This window comes from Salvelinus fontinalis, chromosome 9 (assembly GCF_029448725.1).
Source record: "Salvelinus fontinalis isolate EN_2023a chromosome 9, ASM2944872v1, whole genome shotgun sequence".
NCBI classification, from domain to species: domain Eukaryota; kingdom Metazoa; phylum Chordata; class Actinopteri; order Salmoniformes; family Salmonidae; genus Salvelinus; species Salvelinus fontinalis.
The window spans coordinates 5,647,172-5,670,651 of record NC_074673.1 but is presented as its reverse complement, the minus strand read 5'-3'; the positions used below and the strand labels follow the sequence as shown (position 1 = coordinate 5,670,651).

General features: G+C 44.7%; 1 protein-coding gene across 1 annotated transcript in view; it reads left to right on the top strand.

Moving 5' to 3' along the window:
- Positions 1–20,687, top strand: part of LOC129861960 (protogenin B-like) — a 48,497-nt gene extending 27,810 nt beyond the window's left edge. The window contains exons 12-20 of the mRNA XM_055933190.1: positions 6,473–6,568; positions 6,758–6,944; positions 8,458–8,585; positions 10,404–10,574; positions 11,521–11,712; positions 12,346–12,469; positions 13,592–13,739; positions 15,529–15,636; positions 15,776–20,687. Of these exons, the coding sequence (XP_055789165.1) occupies positions 6,473–6,568; positions 6,758–6,944; positions 8,458–8,585; positions 10,404–10,574; positions 11,521–11,712; positions 12,346–12,469; positions 13,592–13,739; positions 15,529–15,636; positions 15,776–16,708 (2,087 nt within the window). The 3' untranslated portion in view covers positions 16,709–20,687. The remainder of the gene's footprint in view (positions 1–6,472; positions 6,569–6,757; positions 6,945–8,457; positions 8,586–10,403; positions 10,575–11,520; positions 11,713–12,345; positions 12,470–13,591; positions 13,740–15,528; positions 15,637–15,775) is intronic.
- The last annotated feature ends 2,793 nt before the right edge of the window (positions 20,688–23,480 follow it).

Below are 23,480 nucleotides of genomic sequence, written 5' to 3'. Positions count from 1 at the left end.
TATACCTATACCCACCTATACCCAATCTATACCTATACCCACCTGTACCAAATCTATACCTATACCCAATCTATAGACCTGCACCCAATCTAAATCAATCTAAATCTATACCTGCCTATACCAAATCTAGATCTATATAGATATAGATTGGGTATAGGTGGGTATAGATATAGATTGGGTATAGATATAGATTGGGTAAAGGTATCATCTATATAGGTATAGATTGGGTATATGTATAGATAGAGTATAGGTGGGTGTAGATATAGATTGTGTATAGGTGGTTATAGATATAGATTAGGTATAGTTGGTTATAGATATAGATTGGGTATAGATTGGGTATGGGTATAGATTGGGTATAGGTGGGTGTAAGTATAGATTGGGTATAGATTGGGTATTGGTGTGTTTAAGTAAATATTGGGTATAGGTGGGTATAGATATAGATTGGGTATAGACATAGATCGGGTATAGGTGGGTATAGATATAGATTGGGTATAAGTATAGATTGGGTATAGGTGGGTGTAAGTATAGATTGGGTATAGTTTGGGTATAGGTGGGTATAAGTATAGATGTTGGTATATAGGCGGGTATAGATATAGATTGGTATAGACATAGATTGGGTATGGATATAGATTGGTTATAGATGGGTATACGTATAGATTGGGTATAGGTGGGTGTAAGTATAGATTGGGTATAGGTGGGTGTAAGTATAGATTGGGTATAGATTGGGTATAGGTGGGTGTAAGTATAGATTGGGTATAGATTGGGTATAGGTGGGTATACGTATAGATTGGGTATAGGTGGGTGTAAGTATAGATCGGGTATAGATTGGGTATAGGTGGGTATACGTATAGATTGGGTATAGGTGGGTATAAGTATAGATCGGGTATAGGTGGGTATACGTATAGATTGGGTATAGGTGGGTATAGAACTCCAGCTTGAGGACACAGAATGAAACATCAGTGGCCTGGGGAGTTTCTGTCTCCTGTGTAGTTGTAAAACATCCGGGAGGGAGTAGGGAGGGGCTTATTTTGGAAATGCACTGACATCTTTTAATGTCTTCTTGCTCTTTCTCTCCGTCCGTGCCCGAACAGTACGACCTGACCCTTGTTTCCTAAACAGACGTCCCTCTCCATCCCCAGCCCCCCCTCTCCATCCCCAGCCCCCCCCTCTCAATCCCCAGCCCCCCTCTCCACCCCCCCCCCCCTCACCATCCCCGGCCCCCCCCTCACCATCCCCAGCCCCCCCCTCTCCATCCCCAGCCCCCCCTCTCCATCCCCAGCCCCCCTCTCCACCCCCCCCCCCTCTCAACCCCCCCCCCACCCCCCCTCACCATCCCCGGCCCCCCCTCTCCATCCCCAGCCCCCCCCTCTCCATCCCCAGCCCCCCCCTCTCCATCCCCAGCCCCCCTCTCCATCCCCAGCCCCCCCTACTCCATCCCCAGCCCCCCTCTCCATCCCCAGCCCCCCTCTCCATTCCCAGCCCCCCCTCTCCATCCACAGCCCCCCCTCTCCATCCCCAGCCCCCCCCTCTCCATCCCCAGCCCCCCTCTCCATCCCCAGCCCCCCCCTCTCCATCCCTATCCTGGTCCTGTTTGTGCTGTCTTACCAACTATGTTTTGGTCATTGTCACATTTGGCATCACAAGACGGCACACACAGACCTGGGACCAGGATACTCTAGTCCCTGTCCAGTCCCCTCCCCAGTGTCTCTCCATTCCCTCTCCCAGCATTGTGTGAGCAGCAAAGCCTCCAAAGGGGGTTAGGGCCCAGAGGTCAGGGCCCAGAGGTCAGGGCCCAGAGGTTAGGGCCCAGAGGTTAGGGCCCAGAGGTTAGGGCCCAGAGGTTAGGGCCCAGAGGTTAGGGCCCAGATGTTCTTCCCACCACCGGTTCCCATGGATCTTATCCTTGGTTTGCATACGTTATCCCTGGATATTGTGGTATAGCCAGTGGGCCAGAGCTGCCCTATGGCACCCTGACCACCAACCCCCCCCCCCCCCCCCCTCCGACACCTTGACTAGGACCCGATCTCCAGCAGGATGGGGGAGGTTACCACCACACCCCACGGCCCCCTGGGACTGGCCAGAGCTAGACAGACAAAGGACCTATGACCTATGGTCTTGAGACAGTGGACTTGGATATAGAGAATTGCACTGTCTGTCCCCTATTTCACAATGGCCTCTGTGATGCCCGAGGGTTTGATTCCCCACGGGGGACCAGAATGAAAATGTATGCACTCACTACTGTAGTGACTCTGGATTAGAGAGTCTGCTAAATGACTCACAACTGTAGTGACTCTGGATTAGAGAGTCTGCTAAATGACTCACTACTGTAGTGACTCTGGATAAGAGAGTCTGCTAAAGGACTCACTACTGTAGTGTCTCTCTGGATAAGAGAGTCTGCTAAATGACTCACTATTGTAGTGTCTCTGGATAAGAGAGTCTGCTAAATGACTCACTACTGTAGTGACTCTGGATTAGAGAGTCTGCTAAATGACTCATTACTGTAGTATCTCTGGATAAGAGAGTCTGCTAAATGACTCACTACTGTAGTGACTCTGGATAAGAGAGTCTGCTAAATGACTCACTACTGTAGTGACTCTGGATTAGAGAGTCTGCTAAATGACTCACTACTGTAGTGACTCTGGATTAGAGAGACTGCTAAATGACTCACTACTGTAGTGACTCTGGATAAGAGAGTCTGCTAAATGACTGACATGTAAATAGTGTCCAACAGATGCAGAGGAGTCCATGTGGTTGTGCCTTAGTCCCTAGACTGATAGATCTTTAACCTTTATTTAACTAGGCAAGTCAGTTAAGAACAAATTCTTATTTTCAATGACGGCCTAGGAAACAGTGGGTTAACTGCCTTGTTCAGGGGCAGAAGGACAGATTTTTACCTTGTCGGCTCGGGGATTCGGTCTATCAACCTTTCGGTTATTGAGCCGACGCTCTAACCACTAGGCAACCTGCCGCCCCCTTCAGATAGATATCATTAGATCTCAATCTAGGCTTTTAACAGTTAAAGGATTTATTTGGAAGTAAGTTAATAGATTTATCTAGAGGGAAGTTTATAGATTTATCTAGAAGGAAGTTAATAGATTTATCGAGAAGGAAGTTTATAGATTTATCTAGAAGGAAGTTAATAGATTTATCGAGAAGGAAGTTAATAGATTTATCTAGAAGGAAGTTTATAGATTTATCTAGAAGGAAGTTAATAGATTTATCGAGAAGGAAGTTTATAGATTTATCTAGAAGGAAGTTTATAGATTTATCTAGAAGGAAGTTAATAGATTTATCGAGAAGGAAGTTTATAGATTTATCTAGAAGGAAGTTTATAGATTTATCTAGAAGGAAGTTTATAGATTTATCGAGAAGGAAGTTTATAGATTTATCTAGAAGGAAGTTAATAGATTTATCGAGAAGGAAGTTAATAGATTTATCTAGAAGGAAGTTTATAGATTTATCTAGAAGGAAGTTTATAGATTTATCTAGAAGGAAGTTAATAGATTTATCTAGAAGGAAGTTTATAGATTTATCTAGAAGGAAGTTAATAGATTTATCGAGAAGGAAGTTAATAGATTTATCTAGAAGGAAGTTTATAGATTTATCTAGAAGGAAGTTTATAGATTTATCTAGAAGGAAGTTAATAGATTTATCTAGAAGGAAGTTAATAGATTTATCGAGAAGGAAGTTAATAGATTTATCGAGAAGGAATCAAAAGTGTTACTTATTTTTATTTTTATGTTCATGATAACATTAGTTGAAGTTACATACTAGGCAAATGCTTCAATACTAGTATCCTTTCGTGTTCCCAACCCTTCCTCCAGACCTATATGTTGAAGGGTAAGATAGTGGCAGTTACCTAGTACCCAATCCTACTTTAACCCGTCTCCTCCCCTTCATCTACACTGATTGAAGTGGATTTAACAAGTGACATCAATAAGGGATCATAGCTTTCACCTGGATTCACCTGGTCAGTCTGTTATGGAAAGAGCAGGTGTTCTTAATGTTTTGTACCCTCAGTGTATATGTGTCCAAATTGAAAGGGTCATTTGAGTGGACAACCCTTTCTATGGTATATATTATATCTGTCCAAGGTGGAGGGTAGATAGAAGGCTGGAGGGGAAACCAGGTGGAGGGTAGATAGAAGGCTGGAGGGGAAACCAGGTGGAGGGGAGGGTAGATAGAAGGCTGGAGGGGAAACCAGCTGGAGGGTAGATAGAAGGCTGGAGGGGAAACCAGCTGGAGGGTAGATAGAAGGCTGGAGGGGAAGCCAGGTGGAGGGTAGATAGAAGGCTGGAGGGGAAACCAGGTGGAGGGTAGATAGGCTGGAGGGGAAGCCAGGTGGAGGGTAGATAGAAGGCTGGAGGGGAAGCCAGGTGGAGGGTAGATAGAAGGCTGGAGGGGAAGCCAGGTGGAGGGTAGATAGAAGTCTGGAGGGGAAGCCAGGTGGAGGGTAGATAGAAGGCTGGAGGGGAAGCCAGGTGGAGGGTAGATAGAAGGCTGGAGGGGAAGCCAGGTGGAGGGTAGATAGAAGGCTGGAGGGGAAGCCAGGTGGAGGGTAGATAGAAGGCTGGAGGGGAAGCCAGGTGGAGGGTAGATAGAAGGCTGGAGGGGAAGCCAGGTGGAGGGTAGATAGAAGGCTGGAGGGGAAACCAGGTGGAGGGTAGATAGAAGGCTGGAGGGGAAACCAGGTGGAGGGTAGATAGAAGGCTGGAGGGGAAACCAGCTGGAGGGTAGATAGAAGGCTGGAGGGTAGATAGAAGGCTGGAGGGGAAACCAGGTGGAGGGTAGGGGCAACCAGGTGGAGGGTAGATAGAAGGCTGGAGGAGCAACCAGGTGGAGGGTAGATAGAAGGCTGGAGGAGCAACCAGGTGGAGGGTAGATAGAAGGCTGGAGGAGCAACCAGGTGGAGGGTAGATAGAAGGCTGGAGGAGCAACCAGGTGGAGGGGAGGGTAGATAGAAGGCTGGAGGGGAAACCAGGTGGAGGGTAGATAGAAGGCTGGAGGGGAAGCCAGGTGGAGGGGAGATAGAAGGCTGGAGGGGAAGCCAGGTGGAGGGGAGATAGAAGGCTGGAGGGGAAACCAGGTGGAGGGTAGATAGAAGGCTGGAGGGGAAGCCAGGTGGAGGGTAGATAGAAGGCTGGAGGGGAAGCCAGGTGGAGGGTAGATAGAAGGCTGGAGGGGCAGCCAGGTGGAGGGTAGATAGAAGGCTGGAGTGGAAACCAGGTGGAACAGGTCCTGAGAAGGGGAAACAAAGGGGGCCAGCTCCTCCTCTACTCAATTCAATTCAAGCCGCTTTATTGGCATGGGAAACATATGTTAACATTGCCAAAGCAAGTGAAGTAGATAATATACATAAGTGAAATAAACAATAATAATGAACAGTAAACATTACACTCACAGAAGTTCCAAAAGAATAAAGACATTTCAAATGTCATAGAATGGTCTACTCTCTCCTCTCCCACAGTCCTGAAGCCCAGATTCCTTCTGTTGTATCTTGGCCTGACCCCTGACCCTAGTCAACCCCCCCCCTTGTCCCAGGGGCCCTGGATCCTAGCAGCTGAATGCTGCCTCTGGCCCCCACACCCCAGCCCCCCAGGCCTCCCACCAAGCCTCCTGGCCCCATCCCCCACCACCACAACAACAGGCCTGGACACACACACACCACCTCCCCTTTCCACTGGTCAATACCCAGAACCTAACCTTTCACACCAAGATATAAAACAAATCCTTAACGGTCCCCTAAAATACGACATGATTTAGGAGATGGTTAGCGTGTGGTGCGTTTTAAACTGAAAGACACTGAATTGAATTGCAGCATTTTTAAAGAGCGATTGGCCCTAAAAATCAACTTCTCATTTTGAAAACGGTCGATGTGGCATCGATATGAGTCAGAAACATTGATTCTAGTGCCAAAATGGACAACAAAATGAATATAGAATAATTTTGGACATAAAGTATCTAGCAAGCGCAAAAGTAGGTGCCAGACGCACCATTTTGTGTCAAGAACTGCAACGCTGCTGGGTTTTTCACACTCAACAGTTTCCCTTGTGTGTATCAAGAATGGTCCACCACCCAAAAGGACATCCAGCCAACTTGACACAACTGTGGGAAGCATTGTAGTCAAAATGGGCCAGCATCCCTGTGGAACACTTTCAACACCTTGTAGAGTCCCGTGCCCCGACGAATTAAGGCTGTTCTGAGGGCAAAAAAGGGGGGAGACACTGAACTCTGTGTGAATAGGGAACGGTCAGCCCTCCAGCTCTAGGGGCTCGTACTTTAACTGAAAAAGCAAACTTTGATAACTTTTCATTTATTTCTTATGTTTTGACTGATAATGGCCATTTCAGATGTGCCTTTTGTTTGCACCGATGTTTTTAACGCGTATGTGGGTCAGTTGACAATAGATAGAAAATATAATATTTATTTCCACAGCAATTACTTTTTAATCTACCATTATATTGTTTTCCAGACCCAAGGAGGAAATACCATGTGAAACTGTTGGCATTAAGCCTGGTAGGAGATGGTTACCAAGCCGACCAGACACTCAGCACCCCAGGATGTGTGTGTAAGTAAACAGAAAAATCGTAGCAATTCTTTACTATTGATCTGCTTCAGCTTCTGTTCATCCTGAATTCTACATGGGCCTCTAACACATCTCCCACTACCATAAAAATAACTTCTCGACAGCTGAAGCAATCGCACGCATTTTCTACAGGAAGTGTTATTTTTGTCTGTGTGTGGGTGTGTCTTGTAGCTGTACGAGATCACCCGGTGGCCTCCCCTCCAGCCCCGGACCACGTGAGTGCGGTGGCTAACAGCTCGTCAGCGGTGTACCTGCGGTGGAACCGTCCCGCCTTCGCCTCAAGGAAGGTTGTCAGCTACACAGCTCGCTGTACACCTGTGGGCCTGATGAACGCATCAGCTGTACGCTACATACAGACGTGAGTTCATGACCAGTGTTCTGCAACAGAACCGCTCGAGTTCAAGAAGATACTTAGGATCATCAAAAAGAAAAGAGGACCAATTATTAATTAATTAATAACAATTATAATAATTAATAAATATAATAAATCATAATTATAACTACTTAATAATTACGGCAATTAATATTTATGCCAATTAATAAATATAAGGAATATTAATTATAATTAATAAATAATTATGATAATTTATAATTATGATACTTTATATTTATGCTAATTAATAAATATAGTAATTAATACTTATAATAATTAATAATTATAATAATTAATAACTATATTAATTAATTATATGAGGAGTGCCTTGGTCCTCCTTTCTTTTTGATGATCAATTTACCCCTTTTACCAAAGAGCACCTTCTGTCTACCAAAATGTACTATTGTTTACCTTAGTAACGGTTCCCTTCCTCCTCTTTCTACAAGATACTTAGGATGTTTATACCTGTATCCTGGGGTCTGTTGAAGAAGAAGAAGAAGAAGAATACTTTACTACTATTTTAATACTAAGATTATTATACTGAACAAAAATATAAATGCAACAATTTAATTGATTTTACCGAGTTACAGTTCACATGAGGAAATCGGTCCCATTGAAATAAATTCATTAGGTCCTAATCTATGGATTTCACATGACTGGGAATACAGATATGCATCTGTTGGTCACAGAAACCTTAAAATAAATGAGGGCACAGGATCTCGTCACGGTAGTTTTTGTGCATTAAAATTGCCATTGATCAAATTTAATTGTGTTTGTTTTCTGTAGCTTATTCCTGCCCATGCCATGGAATTCTATTCACAAAGGTGACATCAGCAAACCGCTCGCCCACTTGACGCCAAACACGTGGTTGTGAGACCGGTTGGACGTACTGCCAAATTCTCTAAAATTACGTTGGAGGTGGCTTATGGTAGAGAAATTAACATTCAATTATCTGGCAATAGCTCTGGTGGACATTCCTGCAGTCAGCATGCCAATTGCACGCTCCCTCAAAACTTGAGACAAATGTGGCACTATGTTGTGTGACAAAACTGCACATTTTATTGTCCCCAGCACAAGGTGCACCTGTGTAATAATCATGCTGTTTAATCAGCTTCTCGATATGCCACACCTATCAGGTGGATGGATTATCTTGGCAAATGAGAAATGCTCACTAACAGGGATATAAACAAATTTGTGCACAACATTTTAGTGAAATAAGCTTTTTGTGCGTATGGTACATTTCTCTGACTTTTATTTCAGCTCATGAAACACGGGACCAACACTTTACATGCTGCAGTGTACTTTACTACTATGCTATTGTCCATTCCATTGTAATTTTTCAGATCATGGAAATTGATAGTGCATGTGGTGATTTAGTTTTACACTTTACTTCTGACAAGAGACTGAAGTGCCACATTGTTATGGACACTGAGTGTTTTTGATTGAACCTGTCATGATTGCTAATATTTATTCTGGGATGTCTGTTTGTCCTCGTCAGTACCAACCAGAGTGTGCAGATACAGAGCCTGGACTCCAACACTCGCTATGAGTTCGTGGTGCGTCTCCATGTCGACCAACTGGCCAGTCCCTGGAGCATGGTTGTCTTTCAGAGGACTCTACCAGCAGGTAAACAATCCTCTTATTCTCTTCTGACTATCATGGAGCATGGTTGTCTTTCAGAGGACTCTACCAGCAGGTAAACAATCCTCTTATTCTCTTCTGACTATCATGAAGCATGGTTGTCTTTCAGAGGACTCTACCAGCAGGTAAACAATCCTCTTATTCTCTTCTGACTATCATGGAGCATGGTTGTCTTTCAGAGGACTCTACAAGCAGGTAAACAATCCTCTTATTCTCTTCTGACTATCATGTCACGTTTCCCAAGGAAAACAACGATAAAGATTCCTTCATGATCTATACATTATGAAGGAATCTATTTAACTTTAAGTGACATCAACAGTATAGCTTCCTTCCCAGTCTACTCTGAGATGTACCCGGCCGGTACTCTGGCCTGCACCTTGAGACTAATGCCCCATGTGATATAGATAGAGTCATTGAACACTGGTCACCTCATATTCTGTGTATATACTGTAATGAAACAGGCAGGGAGCGGGTTTCGAACCCTCGACCTTCTAGAAGTCCGGCGCGCTCTGGTACTCTGGCCTGGTACTGTGCCGCAAAAGCACGCTCGGACGGCAGAGTCGATTTCCGCGCCTTATAAAATCCAGGGTCGTTACACTACTGTGAAAACTTTACGTTACATATACATTGCACACTGGTCACCTCATATTCTGTATATATGCTGTTGTTGACTCACTGTTTATGTATAAACTGTATTCTCAACATAGCTCATCCTAATATACCTACTACTGTCCATACCATTTTCTTCCAAATTATCTACTGTCTAAACACAGCACGTATTGTGTATGTGTAACGGATGTGAAATGGCTAGCTAGTTAGCGGGTACGCGCTAGTAGCATTTCAATCAGTTACGTCACTTGCTCTGAGACTTAAGTAGTGTTGCCCCTTGCTTTGCAAGGGCCGTGGCTTTTGTGGAGCGATGGGTAACGCTGCTTCGTGGGCGACCGTTGTCGATGTGTGCAGAGGGTCCCTGGTTCGCGCCCGGGTCGGGGCGAGGGGATGGTTTAAAGTTATACTGTTACATTGATGCTGTTGACCCGGATCACTGGTTGCTGCGGAAAAAGAGGAGGTTGAAAGGGGGGTGAGTGTAACGGATGTGAAATGGCTAGCTAGTTAGCGGGTACGCGCTAGTAGCATTTCAATCAGTTACGTCACTTGCTCTGAGACTTAAGTAGTGTTGCCCCTTGCTTTGCAAGGGCCGTGGCTTTTGTGGAGCGATGGGTAACGCTGCTTCGTGGGCGACCGTTGTCGATGTGTGCAGAGGGTCCCTGGTTCGCGCCCGGGTCGGGGCGAGGGGATGGTTTAAAGTTATACTGTTACATATGCAGACACTGTTCACACTGATATATCTACTCTGGGTTGTCGGACTCATTCTTAAAATATAAAGGAGAGCTCTAGGAGCTCTGATGCAAAAAAATATGTAGTATCCAACGTTTCGCCGGCCAAGCTCGTCTTCATCAGGGTAGATGAATGTTGGACTCATTCTGACATTTTTTTTGTTTGTATTTTGATTATTTCTGTATTTGTATTGTATTTGCTAGACATTCTCACAGGCGCTGTTGGACCTAGTAACATAAGCATTACGCTGCACCTGCTATAACACCTGCTATAACACCTGCTATAACACCTGACAATTTTGTGTACGCGACAATAAACTTTTATTTTATTTTATTTGAGATGGGCCGAGAACCAGCGACCCGTGTGCACACAATAACACTCACCAATCAAAGCCAACTGTACTAGATGACGGACCGAGATACATTTAAGCTTAAGAGACTCAAATGACCCTTTTCTGTTCATCAGCGCCCAGCCACCCTCCTGAAGGTGTGAGGGTGAGTCTGATTGAGGACGGTACAGCCCTGGTTTCCTGGAGAGAACCAGCGGAGAACAACCTGGCCGTGACACACTACACCATCCTGTACGCCTCACAGAGGGCCTGGCTGGCCGGATACTGGCAGACACTGCAGAGGGAGGGTGAGTGGAACAGCTAGATACTGGCAGACACTGCAGAGGGAGGGTGAGTGGAACAGCTAGATACTGGCAGACACTGCAGAGGGAGGGTGAGTGGAACAGCTAGATACTGGCAGACACTGCAGAGGGAGGGTGAGTGTAACAGCTAGATACTGGCAGACACTGCAGAGGGAGGGTGAGTGGAACAGCTAGATACTGGCAGACACTGCAGAGGGAGGGTGAGTGGAACAGCTAGATACTGGCAGACACTGCAGAGGGAGGGTGAGAGGAACAGCTAGATACTGGCAGACACTGCAGAGGGAGGGTGAGTGGATCAGCCAGACACTGCAGAGGGAGGGTGAGTGGAACAGCCAGACACTGCAGAGGGAGGGTGAGTGGATCAGCCAGACACTGCAGAGGGAGGGTGAGTGGATCAGCCAGATACTGCAGAGGGAGGGTGAATGGAACAGCTAGATACTGACAGATACTGCAGAGGGGGGATAAATGCTATGGTTAGACAGCCAGATACTGCAGAGGGAGGGTGAGTGGAACAGATAGATACTGACAGATACTGCAGAGGGGGGATGAATGCTATGGTTAGACAGCCAGATACTGCAGAGGGAGGGTGAGTGGAACAGCTAGATACTGACGGATACTGCAGAGGGGGGATGAGTGAGATGGTTAGACAGCCAGGTATTATAGAGGAATTGTAAACACAGGTGGACATTTTGGAAGGGGGGGGGGGGGGTCTGGAGACCCAAAAAGCTTTGAGAGCAGAGTGTTGTAGCTACTGTTTGAGTCCGTTGAGTGCAGATTTAAACATTTCTGAGTATCTGACCAGTGTGCATCCAAGATTTGGGTCTGGGGTTTTGGGAATGGCTGTATTATGATGCATTCTACTCCAGTCCGCTCTAAAAACCTGTCTGCTGTCCCTACAGGAAGTAACACCAGTCCTGTCTTTCCCCTACAGGAAGTAACACCATGGCCCTGCTGGAGCGCCTGGAGCCTGGTAACGTCTACCTGGTGAAGATCTCTGCCTCCAACCAGGTGGGAGACGGGCCCTTCTCTACTACTGTGGAGCTGGCCCTGGGGCCTGGCTCTAGACACAGAGGGAAGAGCCCCAGGCACTCGGGCAGCGGCTCCTCCTCCTCAGACACCACAGGTTAGTTATGTCGTAGTGTTGTTGGACTGGAGAGTATTGCAGTTAGTGTTGTGGCTAGTGGTCAGTATTGTTGAACTGCAGAGACATAGGACCTGTCATGTCAGGTACTTTGAACATACTGCAGTTGGAGACAACATGACCCTAAACAGAATATAGTCTCTTACTTTACCGGTACAGAGTCAATGTGGAGGCTATATACAGGGGGTACCGGTACAGAGTCAATGTGGAGGCTATATACAGGGTGTTACGGTACAGAGTCAATGTGGAGGCTATATACAGGGTGTTACGGTACAGAGTCAATGTGGAGGCTATATACAGGGTGTTACGGTACAGAGTCAATGTGGAGGCTATATACAGGGGGTACCAGTACAGAGTCAATGTGAAGGCTATATACAGGGGGTACCGGTACAGAGTCAATGTGGAGGCAATATACAGGGGGTACTGGTACAGAGTCAATGTGCGGGGGCACCGGTGTTGAGGTAATTGAGGTAATATGTACTTGTAGGTAGAGTTATTAAATTATTTGAGGTAATATGTACATGTAGGTAGAGTTATTAAATTATTTGAGGTAATATGTACATGTAGGTAGAGTTATTAAATTGATGTGATAACATGATTTCTCATGTCTTCCAGTGTTCTCGGACGACCTGTACCACACAGAGCAGAATTCCATGACAGGGATCATCGTGGGGGTCTGCATCGCTCTGGCCTGTATAGTGATGTGTACCATCATCCTCATCAGCAAAGGCAGATCCAGGTATTTACACAATATCCATCTAAGTAATAGTCTTCTCCTTCTTCTGTTTCTTCTTCTTCTGTTTCTTCTTCTTCTCCTTCTGTTTCTTCTTCTCCTTCTTATGTTTCTTCTTCCGTTTCTTCTTCTTCTCCTTCTGTTTCTTCTTCTCCTTCTTCTGTTTCTTCTTCTTCTTCTCCTTCTGTTTCTTCTTCTCCTTCTTCTCCTTCTTCTGTTTCTTCTGTTTCTTCTTCTCCTTCTGTTTCTTCTTCTCCTTCTTCTGTTTCTTCTTCCGTTTCTTCTTCTTCTCCTTCTGTTTCTTCTTCTCCTTCTTCTGTTTCTTCTTCTTCTCCTTCTGTTTCTTCTTCTCCTTCTTCTCCTTCTTCTCCTTCTGTTTCTTCTTCTCCTTCTTCTGTTTCTTCTTCTTCTCCTTCTGTTTCTTCTTCTCCTTCTTCTGTTTCTTCTGTTTCTTCTGTTTCTTCTTCTCCTTCTTCTGTTTCTTCTTCTGTTTCTTCTGTTTCTTCTTCTGTTTCTTCTTCTGTTCCTTCTTCTGTTTCTTCTTCTCCTTCTTCTGTTTCTTCTTCTGTTTCTTCTTCTGTTCCTTCTTCTGTTTCTTCTGTTTCTTCTGTTTCTTCTTCTCCTTCTTCTGTTTCTTCTGTTTCTTCTTCTGTTTCTTCTTCTGTTCCTTCTTCTGTTTCTTCTTCTCCTTCTTTTGTTTCTTTGTCTGTTTCTTCTGTTTCTTCTTCTTCTGTTTCTTCTTCTTCTGTTTCTTCTTCTGTTTCTCCTTCTTTTTCTTCTTCTCCTTCTTCTGGTTCTTCGTCTTTCTTCTTCTGTTTCTTCTACTCCTTCTTTTGTTTCTTTGTCTGTTTCTTCTGTTTCTTCTTCTGTTTCTTCTTCTCCTTCTTCTTCTTCTCCTTCTGTTTCTTCTTCTCCTTCTTCTGTTTCTTCTTCTCCTTCTTCTTCTCCTTCTGTTTCTTCTTCTCCTTCTTCTGTTTCTTCTTCTCCTTCTTCTGTTTCTTCTTCTTCTTCTTCTCAGACTATACTCCATTTACTCATTCTAATGCTTCAGCCATTTTTGAAAGAACTGTCTTCAAATAGATTCTTTCATATTGTCCCCTATTGTCCTTCTACTCTTTGCTCCAATAGGAAATCTTCCATCTGTAAGATAATTGACGTAGTGAATGGTGAGGGAACCCATGGTCCACATACTGGTTTGGCCCTGGCCAATGAACACCAGGCTGAGAACATAGAGGCCCTGATGCCCATGATGGCACCACACTTCATTGATGCCGAGGTGAGACATGACTCCACAGACACAGGCCATGTGTCTATGTATGAGACTGTATGTATGTCATATACTGTGCCTTCGGAAAGTATTCAGACCCTTTGACTTTTTCAACATTTTGTTGTGTTACAGCGTTATTCTAAAATTGATTACATTTCATCAACCTCATCAACCTAAACACAATACCCTATAATGACAAAAAAAAGAATTTTTTGCAAATGTATTAAATCGGGTTCATGTCCGGGCTCTGGCTGTGTCACTCACGGACATTCAGAGACTTGTCCCGAAGCCACTCCTGCGTTGTCTTGGCTATGTGCTTATTGTGGTTGTCCTGTTGGAAGGTGGAACCTTCGCCCCAGTCTGAGGTCCTGAGCGCTCTGGAGCAGGTTTTCATCAAGGATCTCTCTGTACTTTGTTCCGTTCATCTTTCTCTCAATCCTGACTAGTCTCCCAGTCCCTGCCGCTGAAAAACATCCCCACAGCGTGATGCTGCCACTACCATGATTCACCGTAGGGATGGTGCCAGGTTTCCTCCAGACGTGACGCTTGGCACTCAGGTCAAAGAGTTCAATCTTGGTTTTAATTTTGTTTCTCATGGTCTGAGAGCCCTTTAGGTGCCTTTTGGCAAACTCCAAGCAGCCTGTCATGTGCCTTTTACTGAGGAGTGGCTTCCATCTGGCCACTCTACCATAAAGACCTGCTTAGTGGGGTGCTGCAGAGATGGGAGAAACTTCCAGAAGGACAACCATCTCCACAGATGAACTCTAGAACTCTAAAAAAAAAATAATAATAATATCCCAATGCCCCAGGGCAGTGATTGGGAACACTGCCCTGTGTAGGGTGCCGTCTTTCGGATGGGACGTTAAACGGGTGTCCTGACTCTCTGAGGTCATTAAAGATCCCATGGCACTTATCGTAAGAGTAGGGGTGTTAACCCCGGTGTCCTGGCTAAATTCCCAATCTGGCCCTCAAACCATCATGGTCACCTAATAATCCCCAGTTTACAATTGGCTCATTCATCCCCCTCCTCTCCCCTGTAACTATTCCCCAGGTCGTTGCTGCAAATGAGAACGTGTTCTCAGTCAACTTACCTGGTAAAATAACGGTAAAATAAAATAAAATAGAGCGGCGTAGGAGTGACCATTGGGTTCCTGGTCACCTCCCTGGCCAAGGCCCTTCTCCCCCGATTTCTCAGTTTGGCCGGGTGGCCAGCTCTAGGAAGAGTCTTGGTGGTTCTAAACTTCTTCCATTCAAGAATGATGGAGAGCACTGTGTTCTTGGGGACCTTCAATGCTGCAGAAATGTTTTGGTACCCTTCCCCAGATCTGTGCCACGACACAATCCTGTCTCGGAGCTCTACGGACAATTCCTTCAACCTCATGGCTTTAGTTTTTGCTCTGACATGCACTGTCAACTGTGGGACCTTATATAGACAGGTGTGTGCCTTTCCAAATCATGTCCAATCAATTGAATTTAACACAGGTGGACTCCAATTAAGTTGTAGAAACATCGCAAGGATGATCAATGGAAACAGGATGCACCTGACCTCAATTTCGTGCCTCACAGCAAAGGGTCTGAATATTTATGTAAATCTGAAGAAAAAAAAAATGTAATCTGTTTTCGCTTTGTCATTATGTGGTATGGTGTGTAGATTGCTGAGGATTTTTATTTATTGAATCCAGTTTAGAATAAGACTGTAACGTAACAAAATGTGTGAAAAAGTCAAAGGGGTCTGAATACTTTCTGAATGTACTCTACCCCTTTATCTGTTTCTAATCTGGCTCTCTCTCTGTTTCAGGGTGGGACAAACCTGGTGATTACAGAAGCTGGTCCAGTCTGCGGTGTCAACCGCAGTAAGAGATGGCAGTTTTTTAAGACGGAGAGAGACAATAGAAATACAAGCCAGGTAGGTCTTCAGACATGAACCAATCATGTTGCTGCTATTACAATACCAGTCTTCAACATGGAGTTTACAGTATTGATTATTGGTTATTTGTTATACAATGACAAAACTAACAAATATCTCTCCTCTCCCTTATCTCTAGGCTGAGAACAGAGCATGTCTGTACGAGGCAGGGAAGACCGTTCTGTGTTACGAAGAGAAAGAGGGCGCGTCTCCCCTCCAACCCTCCAGCCTGCATATCCTGTTCGGTCCACTAGGGGGCTTACAGAGCTCTGGGGGCTTTAGTGAGGGAAACAGCTCTGGGACTACAGAGACCAGCGACGGGAGTCAGGAGACAGGAGACTCTGGTCACTACTCCAACGAAGAGATAAGCAATGAGATGAGCAACCCGTCCACCGCCACCTCAGGCCGTAACTCCCGGCCTCCGTCCTTCGGGTCGGCGTTGGATGACAGCCCAACTCCAGAGAAGGAAGAAGAAGAAAAGCTTCTTCTTCTTCTTCCTGGTTTTAAAGTGGAATCTGAGGTGATGCCACCGAGACGTCTCTACCGTCATCACCATGGTCTCCACCAGCCTGGTCATGACACCGTTCAGCATCCCTCACATCCCTGTTCCCTCTCGGCTGAGGAAGCTGCTTATCCTGCCCAGACCACCGTCCAGCATCCCTCACGTCCCTGTTCCCTCTCGGCTGAGGAAGCTGCTTATCCTGCCCAGGCCACCGTCCAACATCCCTCACCTCCCTGTTCCCTCTCGGCTGAGGAAGCTGCTTATCCTGCCCAGGCCACCGTCCAACATCCCTCACATCCCTGTTCCCTCTCGGCTGAGGAAGCTGCTTATCCTGCCCAGGCCACCGTCCAGCATCCCTCACGTCCCTGTTCCCTCTCGGCTGAGGAAGCTGCTTATCCTGCCCAGGCCACGGTCCAGCATCCCTCACGTCCCTGTTCCCTCTCGGCTGAGGAAGCTGCTTATCCTGCCCAGGCCACGGTCCAGCATCCCTCACGTCCCTGTTCCCTCTCGGCTGAGGAAGCTGCTTATCCTGCCCAGGCCACGGTCCAGTCAACAGGCTCGTCCTGGTGATAGGTTACCCAACCTGAATGTGGCTTATTTTCAGTTGAAGCAGCCCGCCTTTCTCGCTTCTTTGCCTCCTAAAATAAGTCCTTGGGCAAGGAACATACTGTTACGTAGAGGGATCAGGAAGTTGAAGATTTAAGGAGGAAATGGGTGTTCGCTTCAGGTCTACCTCAAGATATTTGTAATGAATGTTGTTGTTTTCCTGTTTGTTATTTGTTCCTGGTTGTTGTCTTTGTCAGGTCTTTTAGGGAGGATTTCTTAGACACCAACCTAAGCGGGGACGGTGGCAACCGGATACATCTGGTTTTCAGGGGAACTGGAAAGAGAGGCTTCCGCTTTTCGACGTTAACAAATCGACATTCCATCTTAACTCCTCCTCCACATTTACAGGATTGGTTGAACAGTGTAGAAGAGAACCCCCCCCCCTGTTAGCACAACAAAGAAAGAAACACCACACAGATGAAGCTTTGTCATGAAATGGTGAAAGGGATGTTATGGGATCCTGAAAAGCATATTCGGTGAAGATTGGACATTGGAAGTGTTTTTTCCCCAATTTTTTTTTTTTTACAAAACTAAACTTAATCTTTGTCCGGGAAACCAGTCCTTAATGTCTGTCCTAAACCAAAGCTCACCCAACAATGAATGTTCAAAAGAATGTAAAAAATATATTGCTTTATGATACATTTACTTCTATAATTAAGTAGATTGTTTTCTTCCATTGAAGCAGAGGGTTTAGTTGGTGACCCCCTCATTGCTGATTGTCTACCTCAGTTACTCTGACTCTGTCAGTACTACCTCATTTTAACAATATATTGTGCAGTACTGTATTATACTACTACCTCATTTTAAGAGTATATTGTGCAGTACTGTATTTACTACTACCTCATTTTAAGAGTATATTGTGCAGTACTGTATTATACTACTACCTCATTTTAAGAGTATATTGTGCAGTACCGTATTATACTACTACCTCATTTTAAGAGTATATTGTGCAGTATTATTTTCCCTAACTCAGGGAATGAGGTTGAAAAACATTTCAAAGCCATGTCGTCTTACCTGCAGGAGTTTTTTAAATATTTAATTGTACCTTTATTTAACTAGGTAAGTCAGTTAAGAACAAATTCTTATTTTCAATGACGGCCTAGGAACAGTGGGTTAACTGCCTTGTTCAGGGGCAGAACGACAGATTTTGTACCTTGTCAGCTCTGGGATTCGATCTTGCAACCTTTCGGTTACTAGTCCAACGCTCTAACCACTAGGCTGAATTTTGTTTGAAGATTTGTGAAAATTCCTTTTGGAATTATTTGTTGTTTTTATAAGGTCGGAAAAGCTTTTACGTTATTTTAACGATGAACCTCTTTAGTATAGTTCTAACATTGAAGTGCATTAGATATTGTATCACCAGTCTCTATTTGAGTAAGATCAAGTAACTAAAAATTCAACGTTGAACTGGCATTTCCAGTGCAGCGGACCTTACAAGCTTTAAAATGTCCTTATTACGTGGAAAAGGGCTTTGCAGATGATTGTAGATACAGAGAACCAAAGAAAGAGTAGGAACACGTGACATAACAGCCGTACAGTATTGTAAGTGTCCTCTGAATCATTTTGCTGCCGTATCAAGTGTGTATATTTCTCGTTGAATTATCGAGTTGAATACAATTCTTATTGTACATTTTCAAGGCACGTTTTTATATCTGGTTGAAAGCTTTAGTGCTCTGTCTTTCAGACGAGTGTTCTCCATTTGCCTTCTATGTACAGCAGATCATTGATGCAGTGTTGACACTGTGCTATTAGATGCCAAAGAGTTGCCTACTTCCTCAGATGGGGGGATTCAGATAGATGGGAGGACTGATGGGTCCTCCAGATAGATCAGATGGGGAGGACTGATGGGTCCTCCAGATAGATCAGATGTGAGGACTGATGGGTCCTCCAGATAGATCAGATGGGAGGACTGATGTGTCCTCCAGATGGATCAGACGGGAGGACTGATGGGTCCTCCAGATAGATCAGATGGGAGGACTGATGGGTCCTCCAGATGGATCAGATGGCAGGACTGATGGGTACTCCAGATAGATCAGATGGGAGGACTGATGGGTCCTCCAGATGGATCCTTGGGATGATGTCACAGGAGATTCCAGGGTCGGGGCTAGTTCCATTTCAATTCAGTCAGTTCTGGGAGTAAACTGAAATTCCAATGCTTTTCAACACGGAAATTTGGGAATTTTGACATTTCAGTTAATTTACAGAATTTACTGAATTGGAATGGAATTAAGCCCAACACTGACAGGAGTTTGTCTCACACCAAAACAAAGAATCCGGTCAGTGTATTGACAGTGATAGTGGATGGATGGTGAAGCATTTTGCTTTTTGAATTTGCATTCATCAAGCTGATATCAACTGTGGTCACATTTCACATGAATACAATTTTTTATGAATATTGTATGATGGACAAATGTATATTTGTATCCACTATATTTCTAGCCTGGTATCGGATTTGTTTGTGCTGTATAGCATGCCACCCATGACAATGACCATAGGAGTTGGCTATACAGTACAAACAGATCTGGGAGCAGGCTACTACTATATTTCACATCCCAGTTTGACAATACCCCAAGATTCTGACTATCAAATCAATAACCCCTATGTGTGAAGAGCAACATAATCAAGTTTTATATCTTTGAAAAGCAAATAATCTTGACCAAAGAAGATGTTGTTTAATAATGAGTTATTTGGTTTTACTTTTTTTAAATTTTAATTTTACATAACAGTATTTGCATAATGTGTTTATAAGTTTCTAGGATTTTGATTCACTAGTAAAAGGCATTTTTAAAGTCGAATCATTGTGATGCCAAGTTCCATTTTGTTTTGAGTGGCTTGAGAGGTCAAAGAGTGTTCATTTGTCAGTTGGATCGTGTTCATGAGATTTCACCTGAAAGATGTTAAAAGTTTACTTTGGAACTTTTTTAACATTTTGTTATGGTTTTGTATATTTTAGGATAGTTTTATTTCGTGTTAAAGCATATTTTTCTTAGGTCGTGTCTACACTTGACACTTGCATGCGACTTCTGCTATCAGAATACGAACGACGCATTGAAAAGACGGGTCTAGACGCTCAAAAGTCGCTTTGTGGTCTGATTGTGTTCAGTTCTGGCTGACCACTTCAGAAGGTGGTCAGGGATGCGTTGTGTGCGGATTTCTCCTCAGTCTGGACACAATCAGGCTACCGAAAGTGCATACGGTGGGCGACGTCATCAGCACTCCTCCCATAAGTCTCCAGAAAGCTTGTTTTGAAATCGAGAGGCGCCTTTTTCATTATAACGTTGGAGAACATACATTGTGAGTGTGTGAGGAACGCGTTTACTGGCCTCAGAAATGCTAGCCAACAAGCTAATATTTAGAAAAGCTTTTTTTGGGGGGGCTAGAGTTATGCAAACCCTTTAGTGTTGCTCGCTGGCCAGCTACAGAGCTTAGCTGGCTAGTTAGCTACAGTAGTTAGCTATTGCCATCAGTTGTTGTTGTGTTGTTATCATATTTTGCCTATTCCACCGTTTGTAGAATGCATACTGGCATTTGAATATAGCGCAGGAAAAAGGGGAATCCGGACACACTGTGGTAGACAAGTTCGGAATTCCATGATCAGAATACTAAAGCTGCGTGAACTGTCAAGTCTAGACACGGCCTTAGATGGATATAAGAAAAGACTGGGCTATTTTCCCCCTCTGTGTTCTCAGAGCCTGCGTCGGTGACAGGTTTTGTGGCTAGGGGAGCGTGCTGCCTGTCGGACACCAATTTGAATGTGTTTTATTGCTACTATTTAACGTATGTTTTTGTTGTAATTTCCTGCTTTTGTAATGCATATTTACCATATCATGTATTTCTTTCTCCCAAGTATTAAAGCAAACAGTGTTTATGTGTTACAAACCACATTATTTTATCCTCTCACGATGGTCTCATCATTTGAATAAAAATGTTTCCTGAAAAAGTATTCCAGTGATAGTGTTTAAAAAATAATAATTCTCAGTTGATATGGATGAGATGAGGACATATTTTTACCTCAATGTCACCAAAATACACTATACAGTGTCAATAGATACAGGATTGATTGGTATGTGTGGATCTGAGTCTGTCCAGCAAACCCAAAAATGGTTCTGTGTGAAAATTAAACTTTCTCAGCAAATGTTTTCATAACTCAAACTCTCTAGTCGTACTGATGATTATAGAATGTTTGAATAAAACATTTGCCTGATGTTGCAAGGACATTTCTTGAAGAAAAGTAGGGGCGTGGATCAGAAAACCAGTCAGTATCTGGTGTGACCACCATTTGTCTCATGCAGTGAGACACATCTCCTTCACATAGAGTTGATCAGGCTGTTGATTGTGTCCTGTGGAATGTTGTCCCACTCCTCTTCAAATGGCTGTGTGAAGTTGCTAGAAATTGGTGGGAACTGGAACACTCGATTGTACACGTCAATCCAGAGCATCCCAAACATGCTCAATGGGTGACATGTCTGGTGAGTATGCAGGCCATGGAAGAACTGGGACATTTTCACATTCCAGGAATTGTGTCCAGATCCTTGTGATATGGGGCGGTGTATTATGCTGAAAGATGAGGTGATGGCGGCGGATGAATGGCACGACAACAGGCCTCAGGATCTCGCCACAGTATCTCTGCCATCGATAAAATGCAATTGTGTTGGTTGTCTGTTGCTTATTCCTGCCCATACCATAATCCCACCGCCACCATGGGGCACTCTGTTCACAACGTTGACATCAGCAAACCGCTCTCCCACACAATGCCATACACATTGTTTGCCACCTACCCGGTAGAGTTGAAACCGGGATTAATCCATGAAGAACACACTTCTCCAACGTGCCAGTGGCCATCGAAGGTGAGCATTTGCCCACTGAAGTCGGTTAGGTCAAGACCCTGGTGAGGACGGCGAGTATGCAGATAAGCTCGGTTCGATGAGCTCGATGAGACGGTTTCTGACAGTTTGTGCAGAATTTCTTTGGTTGTGCAAACCCAGAGTTTCATCAGCTGTCCGGGTGGCTGGTCTCAGACGATCCCGCAGGTGAAGAGGCCGGATGTGGAGGTCCTGGGTTGGCGTGGTTACATGTGGTCTGCGGTTGTGAGGCCGGTTGGACGTACTGCCAAATTCTTTAAGGCGGTGTGTAGCTCTTTAAAGCACATTGGAATACATCCCCACTATGTTTCTCTCCAGATTGAATGGCAATACGCATTTGAGGACTGTATTGTAGGACCACTACAAGCTGATGTAGACTCACAGGACATTTGAACAGCATTTAATCATAAACACACAAACATATTTATTTTACTGTTTATACTGTATGTTGACAATCTGCACATGTGGGGTTTGAAACTGTCGCGACTTTCACCGAAGGTGGCTCCTCTCCCTGTTCGGGCGGCGGGCAGTTGTCGTAGTCACCGGTCTACTAGCTGCCACCGATCCTATTCCCTTTTCTTTTGGTTATGTCTGTTTTGTGTTTCACCTGGTTTCATTTTGGTTCATTTTGGGGGGGGGGGATTTCATCTCGACATTTCCTTTGGACTTTTGTGCGGGATTGTTTTCGTTTTCGCTAGTTCATGTTTAACAGGTGGGGTTTTATGGCTACTGCTGTAGTCCAGTGTCCTGTTGTCTTAACTAGCTCTCCCAATCAATACCTGCGATTACTTTATGCCTCGCTGTATGTCTCTCTCAAATATCAATATGCCTTGTATACTGTTGTTCAGGTTAGTTATCATTGTTTTAGCTTACAATGGAGCCCCTAGTTCCACTCTTCATACCTCTGACACCACCTTTGTCCCACCTCCCACACATGCGGTGACCTCACCCATTATAACCAGCATGTCCAGAGATACAATCTCTCTTATCATCACTCAGTGCCTGGGCTTAGCTCCGCTGTATCCGCACCCCACAATACCCCTGTCTGCACATTATGCCCTGAATCTATTCTACCACGCCCTGAAATCTGCTTCTTTTATTCTTTGTCCCCAACGCTCTAGGCGACCAGTTTTTGATAGCCTTTAGCCGCACCCTCATCCTACTCCTCCTCTGTTCCTCGGGTGATGTGGAGGTAAACCCAGGCCCTGCATGTCCCCAGGCACCCTCATTTGTTGACTTCTGTGATCGAAAAAGCCTTGGTTTCATGCATATCAACATCAGAAGCCTCCTCCCTAAGTTTGTTTTACTCACTGCTTTAGCACACTCTGCCAACCCTGATGTCCTTGCCGTGTCTGAATCCTGGCTTAGGAAGGCCACCAAAAATTCTGAGATTTCTATACCCAACTATAACATTTTCCGTCAAGATAGAACTGCCAAAGGGGGAGGAGTTGCAATCTACTGCAGAGATAGCCTGCAAAGTAATGTCATACTTTCCAGGTCCATTCCCAAACAGTTCGAACTTCTAATTTTAAAAATTAAACTCTCGAGAAATAAGTCTCTCACTGTTGCCGCCTGCTACCGACCCCCCCCAGCTCCCAGCTGTGCCCTGGACACCATTTGTGAAATGATCGCCCCCCATCTAGCTTCAGAGTTTGTTCTGTTAGGTGACCGAAACTGGGATATGCTTAACACCCCGGCAGTCCTACAATCTAAGCTTGATGCCCTCAATCTCACACAAATCATCAAGGAACCCACCAGGTATACAACCCTAAATCCGTAAACATGGGCACCCTCATAGACATTATCCTGACCAACTTGCCCTCCAAATACACCTCTGCTGTCTTCAATCAAGATCTCAGTGATCACTGCCTCAT